This window comes from Pseudorasbora parva, chromosome 9, assembly GCF_024679245.1.
Source record: "Pseudorasbora parva isolate DD20220531a chromosome 9, ASM2467924v1, whole genome shotgun sequence".
NCBI lineage: Eukaryota > Metazoa > Chordata > Actinopteri > Cypriniformes > Gobionidae > Pseudorasbora > Pseudorasbora parva.
In genome coordinates, this window is record NC_090180.1 from 1134957 (window position 1) to 1151097 (window position 16141).

At 39.3% G+C, this 16141-nt stretch overlaps 1 protein-coding gene across 1 annotated transcript in view; it reads right to left on the minus strand.

The window, feature by feature from the left end:
- Window positions 1-14857, minus strand: part of rasal2 (RAS protein activator like 2) — a 123129-nt gene extending 108272 nt beyond the window's left edge. The window contains exon 1 of the mRNA XM_067453473.1: window positions 14149-14857. Coding sequence (XP_067309574.1) covers window positions 14149-14623 — 475 coding nt within the window. The 5' untranslated portion in view covers window positions 14624-14857. The remainder of the gene's footprint in view (window positions 1-14148) is intronic.
- Window positions 14858-16141: the final 1284 nt, after the last annotated feature.

Genomic DNA, 16141 nt, shown 5'->3' on the forward strand with positions numbered 1-16141 from the left:
GGATGCTTTAGAGGTATTGATGATGTGAGGTCATCAGTCAGTTTAACAGATATGGGTATTTAATTGTGCATGCTGATTATAGACGGTTTCAACGGTAACAACATAAACAAACGCTACTGCGCATGCGCGCTTTTGTGGCCCAAACTTAACTTCCGGTAGACATCAATAACACCAGAGGATGCGTTATCTTTCTTATGCGTTAGCATCTTTAATTTTGATTGTGCACCATTATCTTAATGTATAGATTTTTTTTTTTGTTTTAGCATGTTTATTATAAATAATCTCCCATTTATGTCTTTAATATAGAGTGGGAAAACGCCCCACTTAAAGGGTAGGTCACCCAAAACTGAAAATCCTGTCATTACTCACCGTCACGTTGATCCCAGAGTTTCCGCTAGAAAAAAATGGAGCCGGTCAAAGTGACCGGCAGAGGTTTCGTTTTCCGGACATTTTGATTATATATGCCGGTCAAAAACTCCTGAAAGCAGTTTATGTAACTTATTAAAAAAATGACCATGTTTATTAGCCGAACTTTCAAATAGACGGAAAAAAAAACATGAACGTCCGATTGGCGTCAATCAACCAATTTTTTTAACTTATAGGCGTAATTTAAGGGTGGGACATGTCCCTACCACTTTTTTAAAACATCTTGCTACACGGATTAGCCTAACTAATACAAACAATGCAGTTCAATGCAGCAAACGCGGCTCATGCAGTCTTCACACAGACGAGCGCTTTAATCTGACGCTTAACGCCGTTGCAGAGACTTTCTGTTTGTTCCGGTCAGATCGCGAAACAAAATGCACAAAAACTGTTCCTGCTCTTGATGTACAACCACTGATGGTATTCGGTTTTGATGAGAGAAAAAATAGACCACGAGGGCAGATTAGAAACGAGAACTTCTGACAAGTTTAACAGACTAGACCAGTGATTAAGCAAAGTGTGCAAATCTATTTGCCTTTATTCACGTGAAAAATCTTTAGATGCAATAATTAAACGCAATTAATAAATTTAATTATAAACTCAGTATGTCTCATTTAGTTGGTAACATTTAAATTGGCCACAGTGTGAAATGACAAAATCATATAATAGAATATAACAGTATAACTACAAGCAGGTAAGCACTACAAGATGTTTTTGAAATCATTAGAGAAAACGACAAAATTACTTATTCACAAAATTACGTGTGAATAAGTGCCACCTGTTTAAAATGTGCTTGCACCCGATCATATTCAGTAGAAGGTAAAAAAAAAAAAAAAAAAAAATCCCTTAAACTTTAACATCCCGCTTATGCCCATCGCCGTGATCATCTGTATAACGCTGGTTGTTTACCGTGAGTTCTGAACACTGCACCATGTGCTTATTTAAATCTTTTCGTTTCTACACATATTAGGCTACATATTCCTCATGTCTGTGAGGCAAGCCTGCCGAGTTTCAGTTTGAGACGCGCTTCAGTTCATGATGAAAGCGATGGCTTCCGCGACCTAGTCTAATTATTTATTTCTTATTAATTAAATACATGAAATTAACCGAACAACCCTTTATTAAAATTAAGAGACAATTTGTACAAAACGAAAGAAAGGCTTTTTACAAAACAAAACTTAATATTAAACTAAATATAACCACCAAAATCATTTCTGACCCACTCGCATCTTTGCACTTATAGCATCATAATCAGATGAGATCTAAAAATAATATTATAATATTTAAACATAAATATGAAGAAGAAAAAAAACATTGTTTAATGGCTACAACAAGTATAGTAAGCTACAGATTTATGTCATGCCTGAGCTGGATTTGAACGAACATCATTTTACCGGTGGGTTCACAGTAGCCTATATAAATGCATGCGCACTCGCCTTTCAATTATGCAATGCGTCGGCATAACATGTTTCTTTGTTTCATAATATAAGAATAATGTTGGGAAACTTGTGTCATGTGCTCTCTGCTAGATTTTTAATATTTATATCATGTTAACCAAGAATAGTACTTTAAAATGTATTTCTACTGAGTAGTGCGCCATACAAACAGACACAGACCGGAAGTTAACTTCGGGCCAGGCGCGTAACCGTAGCAACGCGCGTGCGTTCGATGAAACCGTCTATACACAGATTATTACACCGCCATCATTTCACACTCACTTTAATACACGTATAACTTAATAACCCTGGTAAATGTAATATTCAGAAAATCTACAATAACAACGATGGCAAAATTCACGTAGCAAATATAATATATTGATATATTATGGTTATCAACAGATATGGTTAATTATCTGTGCATGCTCATTACATTTAGATGCCTTTCCCATCATTTTGCCCTTACTAATTTATATTATATTAATTAATTATAATATAAAGAAATCTAGGCCATGCTAGAGTCACAGAACGGCTGCTGTTTAATGGGTTCACTTTCCCTTCAGATGGGCCTCGACTTCATGCAGAAATATGAAGGGTGGCCTTCCGGGTCATCTCCCTAAAGCAGAAATACACAGAGTGTGTGTGTGTGTGTGTATGTGTGTGTGTCAGAACACAGTGACAGGAGGAGCTCATTTATAATTCACATCCTCAGCGCTCAAACATCTTCCTCCTGGATGTGTTCAGTCAGAAGCAAAATCATTACTCAGACTCTACACCGACAAAACATCTGAGCCAAGACCACCTAAACCGAGACCAAGACCACCTAAACCAAGACCAAGACCACCTAAACCAAGACCAAGACCACCTAAACCGAGACCAAGACCACCTAAACCGAGACCAAGACCACCTAAACCGAGACCAAGACCACCTAAACCAAGACCAAGACCACCTAAACCAAGACCAAGACCACCTAAACCGAGACCAAGACCACCTAAACCAAGACCAAGACCACCTAAACCGAGACCAAGACCAAGACCACCTAAACCGAGACCAAGACCACCTAAACCAAGACCAAGACCACCTAAACCGAGACCAAGACCACCTAAACCGAGACCAAGACCACCTAAACCAAGACCAAGACCACCTAAACCGAGACCGAGACCAAGACCACCTAAACCGAGACCAAGACCACCTAAACCAAGACCAAGACCACCTAAACCGAGACCGAGACCAAGACCACCTAAACCAAGACCACCTAAACCGAAACCAAGACCACCTAAACCGAGACCAAGACCACCTAAACCGAGACCAAGACCACCTAAACCAAGACCAAGACCACCTAAACCGAGACCAAGACCACCTAAACCGAGACCAAGACCACCTAAACCGAGACCAAGACCACCTAAACCGAGACCAAGACCACCTAAACCAAGACCACCTAAACCAAGACCAACTAAACTGAGACCAAGACCACCTAAACCGAGACCAAGACCAACTAAACTGAGACCAAGACCACCTAAACCAAGACCAAGACCACCTAAACCGAGACCAAGACCACCTAAACCAAGACCGAGACCACCTAAACCGAGACCACCTAAACCGAGACCAAGACCACCTAAACCAAGACCAAGACCACCTAAACCGAGACCAAGACCAACTAAACCGAGACCAAGACCACCTAAACCAAGACCAAGACCACCTAAACCCAGACCAAGACCACCTAAACCCAGACCAAGACCACCTAAACTGAGACCAAGACCACCTAAAACGAGACCAAGACCACCTAAACCGAGACCAAGACCACCTAAACCAAGACCGAGACCACCTAAACCGAGACCACCTAAACCGAGACCAAGACCACCTAAACCAAGACCAAGACCACCTAAACCGAGACCAAGACCACCTAAACCGAGACCAAGACCACCTAAACCAAGACCAAGACCACCTAAACCCAGACCAAGACCACCTAAACCCAGACCAAGACCACCTACAACGAGACCAAGATCACCTAAACAGAGACCAAGACCACCTAAACCGAGACCAAGACCACCTAAAACGAGACCAAGACCACCTAAAACGAGACCAAGACCACCTAAACCGAGACCAAGACCACCTAAACCGAGACCAAGACCACCTAAACTGAGACCAAGACCACCTAAACCGAGACCAAGACCACCTAAACCCAGACCAAGACCACCTAAACCCAGACCAAGACCACCTAAACCCAGACCAAGGCCAACTAAACCGAGACCAAGACCACCTAAACCAAGACCAAGACCACCTAAACCGAGACCAAGGCCACCTAAACCGAGACCAAGACCACCTAAAACGAGACCAAGACCACCTAAACCGAGACCAAGACCACCTAAACTGAGACCAAGACCACCTAAAACGAGACCAAGACCACCTAAACCGAGACCAAGACCACCTAAACTGAGACCAAGGCCACCTAAACTGAGACCAAGACCACCTAAACCGAGACCAAGACCACCTAAACTGAGACCAAGACCACCTAAACTGAGACCAAGGCCACCTAAACCAAGACCAACTAAACCGAGACCAAGGCCACCTAAACCGAGACCAAGACCACCTAAACCGAGACCAAGACCACCTAAACCGAGACCAAGACCACCTAAACTGAGACCAAGACCACCTAAAACGAGACCAAGACCACCTAAACCAAGACCAAGACAACCTAAACCGAGACCAAGACCACCTAAACCCAGACCAAGACCACCTAAACCGAGACCAAGGCCACCTAAACCGAGACCAAGACCACCTAAACCGAGACCAAGACCACCTAAACCGAGACCAAGACCACCTAAACCGAGACCAAGACCACCTAAACTACATTTACATTTACATTTAATCATTTAGCAGACGCTTTTATCCAAAGCGACTTACAAAAAAGGGGAGAGTAATAGAAGCAACGGAACAGACAAGGCCAACAACCTGTAAGAGCTGTAAGAAATCTCAATTAATTAGCACAATACACATTTTTTTTTTTTTGTTTTTTTTTTTGTTTCGCCAAAAGGAAAACTGAGACCAAGACCACCTAAACCAAGACCAAGACCACCTAAACCGAGACCAAGACCACCTAAAACGAGACCAAGACCAAGACCACCTAAACCGAGACCAAGACCACCTAAACCGAGACCAAGACCACCTAAACCAAGACCAAGACCACCTAAACCGAGACCAAGACCACCTAAACCGAGACCAAGACCAAGACCACCTAAACCGAGACCAAGACCACCTAAACCGAGACCAAGACCACCTAAACCAAGACCAAGACCACCTAAACCGAGACCAAGACCACCTAAACCAAGACCAAGACCACCTAAACCGAGACCAAGACCACCTAAACCAAGACCAAGACCACCTAAACCGAGACCAAGGCCACCTAAACGAAGACCAGAACTCCTTAAATTCATCTGAAAGATCTGTATCTACTGTCTGAGAATGTCTTAATAAATGTAATTAGAATAGTCAGACACTATAGCGCTGTTATTAATCAAACCACGGACAATAAAATGAATGGCACAGAAGTTGCATCTGAATTACAATTACACTTTCATAAATAATGCTCATATTAATTTAACATTCCCAGAATCATTTATTCAAGCGATGTGTTCAAAGCAGCCGATTCATTAATAACGAAACGCTGCCGAATTAGCAAACACAGTTCAAAATATAATTTAATATTAACTTAGTTTATTGAACGTTTATATGACTCAATATAATTTGCAATCCCGCTTATATTCATGAAAACAGCTCATCCTCTCGTGATATTGCTTATATTCTGTGATATTAATCAGATTTTGTGGTCATTTCTATAACTTTGGGGTGTTTTTGAGACAATGCTGCGTTGCTTTTGAATCCGGCAGCGCAGTAATAAAGAAATCTCATGACCCTGAAGTTACTGACTGCACTTTAAGCAGAACGTTTACATCAAACCTCATTAATGATGTTAAATCAGACAATGCACAGCAGTTTAGTGATGATCTGCAGCCGAGGTCTCGAGATTAAAGTCCTCTAAGTCTGAGACCGAGACAAGACCTTCAAAAAATGGTCTTACGGCCGGTCTCGAGTACTACAACACTATTGACTGCACTGAAATCACTTGCGTTATTGTGTAATTCTGCCTGTGTTTATTGACTCTGCAAATACTGGGAAGTCTCTTTTTGGTGAAGAAAATCAATTTCACTTCTTTAAATTTGTGTGCAATTAGCACATTTGTCACAGCTACGCACTCTTCAAACGCGAGGAGCTCGTGCATTTCTCACAGCCCCACGTCGGTCAGTGAAATAATCAGGTTTTCCTGCATTGTTCATCACCTTTTTGTTCACTCCGGCGCTGACACACACACTGAGATGTATTTAAATAAGGACATTTGCATCCCTCTCCTTCCATCACGACTCCTAAACTCGCCTGATGAGCTTCAGGCCAACATTATTTTAATGGCACTGTGATGTCGTTTTATCAAATTTCTTTGTACAACAATAAACATGCATTATAAATGTTTGACCTCAACAATCATAATCGTCATCTAATCCATTATTATTATTATTATTAGTGCTATAAAATGTAATAATAAAAACGTTCCCTTTTATAAGGCTTTTGAGCATAGATGTGTGTAAACATCCAGCCTATAAAAGTACAAATCCCCAACACTTGTGTTATAATCCCCACCAATCATATTTCCCTCCACTCCTGCAGAGTAGGGAAGCCCCGCCCATGCCTGCTGCTGATTGGCCCTTTAGTATGAACACGCCCCCGAGTGAGAAGCATTTTGTCTGCGTGTGATTGGCCTGTTTTGTTATTGACTGAGTTTTTAAATATGCTAGAGCCAAAATGTTCAGCGCTTAGCAATGCAAATAAAGTCCAGGATAGGTCTCAAGCCAACGCTGTGTGAATCTCTGCATCAGCCTAAAAAAGCACAGGCCATGTGGACGAACCAACCACTCTCAGTGACGACACACTCATTCACGAGACATTGGCGATCCGAATCATGAATCGATTCGCTGACTCATAACCGTTTGAATCTTTATTTGAGGATTGAACACAAACGCGGAAGAGAAGCCAATGCTGAATAAAGTCGTAGTTTTTGTGATTTTTGGACCCAAATGTATTTTGGATGCTTCAAGAGACTCTAATTAACCCACTGATGTCTCATATGGACTACTGTGATGATGTTTTTATTCCCTTTCTGGACATGGACAGTATAGTGTGCATACACTTGCATACGCTCTCGGACTAAATATAAAATATCTTAAACTGTGTGTGAAGATGAACGGAGGTCTTACGGGTGTGGAGCGACATTAGGGAGAGGAGTTAACGACAGCTGAACTAACCCTTTAAGTGTTTATAGTGTTACCAAAGTTGCTTGTCTTGTGAACACGGTTGTTTTAGGGAGATCCAGTTCAAGTATAAATGTGTATTATATATATATCTCTTCCCTGTCAGCCTTTTCAGGATTAAGTGTCTTTACGCTCGTTCTCAACACACAGAATGCCAAAGGTTAGTGAAACCAGCTCATCACCAGACCACCTAAATGAGGAAACTGCCGACCTAAATGGCACTTTCTGCATTCCACTTTAACACGGAAACTGGCTTCACTGAAGGTACAGTTCTTTCTCTTTCACTCTTTTATTAAAGACCTCTGCCCCGGCCTTACAAAGGGTAATGCGGCTGAAAGGTGGCAGGCCGGCGGTCTTTGTATCTTTGCAGGAATATTAGCATACAAAAGGAGCTGAGTGAGCTGCTTCCACATCTCGAAGGGAATGGAGGAAAAGCTGGAATGGCTGGACTTAGGAGGGGGTCAAACTCCGGCTGAGAGCCTGAGGTGTGTGGACTCAAACGCAAACCCAGCGATCTCAATCCCACAGCAATAATTACTCTAAAGCGCAAACCCTACCACAGTCATGCATTTGCCTTTCGACGCTCGCTAATTAGCATTTATCCACTGGAACAAATGCTCTTAATCAGTCATTTTGTCTTGTTTCCAGTCCAAATATCTAATAATTCTTAAATCAAGATGCATTTACTAGATCAGTAAAACCACATAAGATATTTTTTCTTGTTTTGTTGAAAATAAAATCTAAATGAAGTGAGTTTTTGCTTAAAACAGGCAAAATGATCTGCCAATGGGGTGAGAGAAATAATCTGATTTCTGTTTGAAATCTTGTCTCGTTTCAGTCCCAAATAAAAATATCTTGTATCGTTTTAATTCAATTCCAGCGTTATGGATGTGACATTTGAACTCATAATGACAACTGAAATGTCTCAGTAAAAATCTATTTCTTACAATATTTATATTGGCAATGAATATTCTCAGAGCACCCTATCTGGGGAATTGACAGCAAAAATATTATTTTCTAAATTATATTTACGACCCCCCAAAAAAGGAAAATAGTTGTGCGTTATGGATGTGACAGGAAATGACAGTGTTTTCAGTGTACTGTTCAATTTTCTTAAAAGTCTGTGAACTTTTAAATCTTATGTATAAATATTGCTATCCACATGAGGAAGGGGTCTTATTTGAAAATAAAAATATCAATGTTTAAAATGTAAATAAAATTTATGAAGTGTATCATGAGAAAAAACAACGTTATGGATGTGACAAAACCCTGTTATGGATGTGACGAGTCTGAAATACACATAGAATCTGTTTGGAAAATCAACGAACAAACCATCATGGCACATTTGTTGACACATAAAATTACTCTAAATGTTAATTTAATAGTAATCTAGTTATATCAATGACTCATATGAAGTAGCCTGACCTGATTTAGTTGAAATAGCCCATTCTTTCATTGTCTCAGGTAAGATGGGTCTTAATCAACATGTAAATATCCTGACAATAAAATGACTAATATATTATATATATTAGGGCTGGGTAAAAATATCGATTCATCAATGCATTGCAATTATTTGTTTCTCAATTCAATATCGATTAATCAAACCCTATGAATCGATTCAGCCCACCGGCCAGTGGCGGCGCTGTGGGCAACACTCTAGTGAGAGCGTTCAGCGCTGTAAAAATGACGTGCTTTACCAAAACAGCAGCTGCACTCCGTTCAAGCCTGCACCACTAAAGGCTGCAACATACTCCGCAAAAACAGAGAAAAAAGTTCTCGCTCCCAGGGCTATGAGAACAAAATGACGTCATGTTGTTCTCAGCCCTGGTTTGGGAGTTCTCGCAGCTTGTTCTCGACACATTGCCTGAGCAGAACTTTTTTATTGCGGTTGTCCAAGAACTATTGTGTGATTGGTCAGAAATTTAAAGTGGGCGTGGTTAATGCGGAGAAACGCAGATGATCGGCACCTGCTTTTCTCGTGAAGTATGAATGTACTTCTGCCAGAACAAACTTTGTTCTTGTTCTTGCCACCTCGAGAAAACAAACTAATTTCTTTGTTCTTGCAAAGTATGTTCCAAGATTAACGTTAAAAGCCGACGTTTGGGCTCATTTTGGATCAGCTGCTCAGTTGTTCAGTGTTATTGCGCCACAGAATCAACACCGGCCGTGTTGGCGACATGCTTTCATATCATGGCAACGCGCGCAGTCATGTAGATCACTCCACTCTCAATAGTTGTAAAACAAACCACCGCTCTCAATACATTTGAATGGCTTAAGTGGACAGACAACAGCTTCACTTCACTACACAGTTAATTACTTTCGAATCTGTGTAATGTTGTAATGTTATAATATCAATCCACTTTGTTTTATGAATATGCACATTTTGTGCTTCTGTTTACATTTCTTTCATAACTTGAATGTATAGGAAGAAAGAAAAATACTTTCTACTACTTACAGTTACATGCACTTTAGAGGTGCTAATAAAGCACCTGTTTGTAACAGGTGTGGTTTGTATTCAACACATGTACAATATTGTACAGTTTATTCTGCTAAATAAACCATGACAGGAAAAATGCTGGGGTCAATTTGTTCTTACACATTGATAATACTGCACACATTATTAAAAAATATACTCAGGTACTTAATTACTTGTGTATTTACTTATTAATCAATCGATATCGAAGCTAATAAATCAATATCGGATCGAATTGTGAAATTCCTAAAAATACCCAGCCCTATATATAATATATACAGATACATCGAATTTAATCGAATTTATTTATCACATCATTCAGAAAGTGACCATTTGTTTTGCTAACATTTACTTATGATTGTACTTATAGCCTAATAACCTAAGGCTATGTTACAATTCACTGAAACACAGAGGAGAAATATGTTTATCACTGCCATGCTACAGGAAAACACATTTATATCACATGTGGGTTTGATTTTAGAATTTTCTTTATATGTAAAGGTGATATGGATGTGACGTATTTCTGTATACGTCACATCCATAACGCAAAATTAAAATGTTTACAAGTAATAAAAGAGCATGATATGTTCATCACATGATACATTTATATAAGTTAACATTGCACAGAAATGCTGGACATTTTTTCATCAACACTGTATATGTAGCATAAACTTATCCTCTAAAACGTTATGGATGTTACATGGCCCTGGAACTCAACGACACATTTAATAAGAGGCTTATAAATTCATAGAACTTTACTGTTAAATCATGCTAATTGAACACAGTGCTTAATCATCCCCTTGTTAATCAGGAAATTGCCAAATAATAAACTTTTGCTGAAACATTGAGTCTATATATTTCCTTTTCTTGATAACACTAAAAAACAGATATTTCAAAAACTCTCCTTGCATTGGTGCACATCTTGTTTATGGTGTAATAAAACAACAAATACCTAAACAATTCAATGAGACTGGTTGCATACAATAAAGTATAGATCCAAGTAAACATTTTAAGAACAAATCTGTTTGTGTGTGACCAACTTTTTTTTTTCATCGTAAAGATGACCTTTGCATGGAATTGCCCTTTACTGATCTAGTAAATGCATCTTGAGTTAAGAATTGTTCGATATTTGGACTGGAAACGAGACAAAAAACTAAATAAGAAGAACGTGTTTTGCCGTGTGTTAATGGTGATGGGAAGTTGAGCGATAAGTTGGAAAGCGGGAAGTGAATGCAAAAGAGGAAAAGGTGTTTACTCAGATGGTGAGAAGCATTTTCACCTGCAAATTTTAGGTGCACTCACAAATTCGTAAAAAAGTAAATTGAATATAACAAAAAATGTATTTAGCATGTCATTGCATGCGGCAGTCATTGTTGCCCATCAAAGCCAAAATGTTGGGATCATTAAAGCGATAGTTGAGCCTAAAATGAGCCTGATGTTGATCTGCTGACCCCAGGGCATCCACATGTAGGTGTGTGTGTTTCTTCAGGAGAACACAGATGAAGATTTTAACTCAGCCGTTGCTGTGTGTCGGTCATATAATGATGTGAATGGGGAACAATTCTATGAGAGCAAAACAAACAAACATGCTTAGAGAACGCACACACACACACACACACACACACACACACACACACACACACACACACACACACACACACACACACACACACACACACACACACACACACACACACACACACACACACACACCCTGCTGCTCCTGACGACACACTGATGTCTTAAGACACGAACCCATCGCTTTCTGAGAGAAACACAACAGTATTTGTGTTATTTTTACCTCATATCAGACGAATCTCATCTAGTGTCCCATCCGCTATTACTGCCGTCTGATGAGGTCAAGCTGGAGCGATATTTATATAGAGTCCTCATTACACTTCTAAAAATGCTTTTCTTACTCAGTATTTTTGTCTTGTTTCTAGTCCAAACATCTAAAAATTATTACAACAAGAAGTATTTACTAGACAAGCAAAAGTAATTGTCTTGGTTTGGGGAAAATAACTCAAAATAAAGAGAGTTTTTGCTTAAAATAAGATAAATAATCTGCCAATGGGGTGAGAAAAATAATCTTAATTCAAACAGAAAACAAACAACACCCATCAGTTTAAATTGTTCTTTGCATTTTTGGTCTTCTGTGTATCAGAATAACCCAATGTTCATGATCAAATGTGTCTAGCCACGCCCTAGCAACAACTATCTAGCACCCTAGCAACCCAACCCCAAAGGGGGACACCTTCTATTCTGAATGTCGTAGAGGCACGGGGGTTGGTTTATTTAATTCATACTGACGAGAGTATCATCATTCAAGCCACTCCATAGCAACCAAACAGAGTACCCTAGCAACCATTCAGCAAGCCGTATATCTCTGCATCAGAGCATCATAGAGACATGGGGGTGGGGTCTTTTGACTCATGCTAGCAAACACCACTTTCAACACGCTACACATGCGAATAGCTACATGCTAATAGTCTGTCTGTGTCTGTATGAATGTGTGTCTGTCTGTCTGTTGTGTGTGTGTTTCAAATGTGAACAAAAGTCTAATTGGTTTGGAATAGTACGAGTATGTAAATGATGACAATTTTCATTTTTAGGTGAACAGTCCCTTAATAATAATAATAATAATAACTTTATTTTATATAGCGCTTTTAAAAGTAAATTCTCAGAGCACTTCACATTTGTAAAATCAAGACAGATAAAACAGGGATGGTAAACACAATATAAAAAAAATAAATAAATTAAAAATAAATAAAATAATAATAATAATAAATAATAATAATTAAAAAAGTTAAAGTTAAGTTAAAATCTCTGAATTCATGAGTATTCAGATATGTGGGTTTAATATATGGTGGTCCGTTTGTAAATACTCACAAACTAATACTTCTAAAATAACATTTGAAGAGCTAAAGAAATAATGAATCTACTGTAGATGTGGGACGCTTAACGGTGTTTCTAAAGGCCTAAAGCTAAACCATATTTACAGCTTTAAGTATTTTCTGGTACACACACAAGATTAGACTCATGCTTATAAATGAAGCTACATCTACACCGGGAAAATACAAGATTGCTCAACAGCTTACATTTCTCTCTTTAACAATAAAACATCAAATTACTCAACAAGAAAGTGTAATTTCACCTTCACTGATGCCTGTGCCACAATATGACACAATACGTCTCATTAGGCCTTCTGAAGTTAGTCGAACCATCCCAAATCTGACCAATCAGAGCTCAACCAGTCCAAAGACTGGACCAAACCAATGTGGATGTTGACCTTAAAGGGACAGCTCATCCTTTGCTCACACTCGAGTCGTTCCAAACACCTCTTGGTGTTATTATTGTTCATACAATAAAAGTCAATGATAACCATAACTAGTTTTTCCTTCAGAACAGCATCTTTTGTGTTGCACAGAACAATCCCTAGTTTTCAGTCACGTGACTGTCGCGGAGCCTTGGAGGGCAAAACCGTCATATAACTGCAGCACAAGCCTGTCATATTACATCTTAAAACTAAAATATGTGAAGATGCAGCACATTTTGGGCACTTCTGATCCATATGCAGCCCCTGGTGCAGTATTTCAAACACTAAAAACAGCGGGACGCTTTTAAAACGCTGTACGTGAAAAACACTACAGGGTGAGTTGCACTAATAAAGATTCAATTAAGCAAAGATTAACACTAATCTAGGATTTGCTGATGTGGGTTTTATTTTAAATAGTTGCACCACTTCATTTTAAACACAGATTAATTTCGCAGTAAAACTGTTATAGAGCTGATCCAGCAGCAGACAAAGGGTGACCTGACGGCGAATCCTTATCAGTGCAAACCACCCTTAAAGTGCCTTAATGTGTTAAAACAGTGATATTAAAATATCACATTCAGGTTACAGCTTTCTCATGACGCATACTATACACAGGCGAGTAGATGAGCCCAGAAGATGAACGCAGCGTGTTTTCTTTATAATGGGTTTAAACTTGCACTAATATTCTGTGTTCATCTGCTTTCCTGTGCCAGTGTGCAACATCAGTACATCAATATTGAATTTGGTATGTTAATATCACTGTTTTACTGCATTAATACTGACTACAGACCTGTGATGATGACTGGCGGTCAACGGAGGAGAGCCTTGTTTGGCCCTCCAGGCGGCCGCTCCTATAAGCGTGGCCACACGTGAAAACTACACTGCTAAAAATGCTCTTCTTACTCAGTATTTTTGTCTTGTTTCTAGTCCAAACATCTAAAAATTCTTAAAACAAGAAGTATTTACTAGACAAGCAAAAGTAATTGTCTTGTTTTGGGAAAAATAACTCAAAATGAAGAGAGTTTTTGCTTAAAATAAGATAAATAATCTGCCAATGGGGTGAGAAAAATAATCTTAATTCAAACAGAAAACAAGATTATTTTTCTTAGTAAGTAAGAAGACATTAATCAAACCTCCTACCGTCATCTGAAAGTTCTTCAACAGCCGGATCAGGAGGAGTGTTTAAAATTCGGCCAATCCGTCTGGACATGGACAGAAGGATCCCTGAAAAGGCGTGAGAGTTTGGAGCCCGTTTGAGCGGCGGAGTCTCAGTATGGCTTTTATTCCCCGGTTCAGATGCAGATCTTAAATAAGGGGCCGAGCTGCGAGATCGCCAGTTTCTCTGAAGATTAGCTTGCTCTAGGAATACGCCGCGGCTAGCGACCCGATGAGCCTCTGGAAGACTGTGGACCCTGGAGACGGGCGGATTGGACGGAGCCATGCTGGTTCTGGACCACGTTAAGCTCTGTGTGTGTCCAGCCGGGGCCCTTCGGTTCTGGAAAGGCTCCTCGGGGGCCGAGTTTGAGCGGTGCTTTAGCCAAGGTCTGCCGAGAAGACGCCAGCCACGAGGGTTCCTGTTTTGCTCCTCCAGTGTGGCCTTCCGTGGGAAACTCATGGTGGATGAGAAAAGCTAAAAAGCTTAACAATACCAAAAAGCAGGAAGCCAAAAATCACCTTCAGTCAGTTTCAAACATGACCAACTGCATCATCGTCTCATCTCGATGAGCTCTAACCAAGATATCGGAGCGTAATACTCCAAATAAATCTGACATCGCGGACAACACGCTGAGCAAATGTCTCCCGTCTTTCTCATTGACGTCCACTGGTGAGCCACCACTTCCTGGATTCTGGTTGCTGCTATGCTTTCTGGGAGGAAATAGGTGTCAGATATATGTGTGTGTGTGTAGACACACTTAGGCTCACTATCCAATCAGCGCATGTGCTGGCCATCCAAGGGCCCCGATCTGTGGTCGGCCTCAGCACAGACGCTTTCAAGAAAGCCAAATCAGCTTCATCACAAGTCAGCCGACTTCAGAGAATCAGGCCGAGAGAATGTACAGCACGTCATGCCAATCTGTAACGCAACCAAAATACTCTCAAGGAAGTGATGAAAATATCATATTGAAGCTGGCAAGGAACAGAAATATTTAGATGTTTTCCTGCAGATGATTCAAAATATGTCTTGGAACAAATATGCCAATTTAATGGGTTAACCCCTTAAAAGAACACTTCACTTTTTTTTTGTAAATAAGCCCATTTAAGACTAAATGTTAAGAATAAGCCTATTATAACATTGGGCCGCTGCACTCTTTGACAGCCGCAAACTTCCGTGATTATTACGAGGGCTGGGTATCGATTCAGATGTTCCAATACGATTTGATATCGATTCACAAGCCCTCAAATCGATTCAATTTCGATTCTCGATTCAATTTTGGATTCTCAATTCAACTCAAATGAATATAGATGTAATACAGGGTATATACAGCAATCGTTAAGTTAAATTTACTACTTTTTAATACCTTTTTTACTACCTTCAGAATATTTTTTTAAAACCATCACGACACTGAATTGCAAGTGTTAATCAGAGACCTTTCTATTATTTACACAGATTTTGACATATATAACATACAAAAAAGAATAGATTTAGAATCGACACCAGGAGGAAATCTGTTGTAAGTTATCATTCAGACACAGTAAAATACATCTCAACATTCACAGAGGTTGGTTAAGGAGAAGCATGACTGCATACACATTTGATTTACATTAATAATTGGTAATTCCGCAATTACATTATTAAGTGTTTTTTTCCAACAACAAAACCTGAGCCAAATATTACATTTCTATAACTGTGATAAGTTGTTGAATTTAACAAAATACTAAAAAACTAGTGCTGTCAATCGATTAAAAACTTTAACTAGATTAATCACACATTTTTTCTGTGATTAATCGCAATAAAAAATAAATGTTTTTGTATGTTTTTATTATATTTTTTAATATAATAATTTCACAGTTAATCAAATTAATGTAGAAACAACATAAAGACAGTATATTTTAAATACTTGTTTAAATGGCATATTTTTATGAATGAAGGCCAGTATTACTGATATCAATACAGTTACTGATTTTTTTTTTT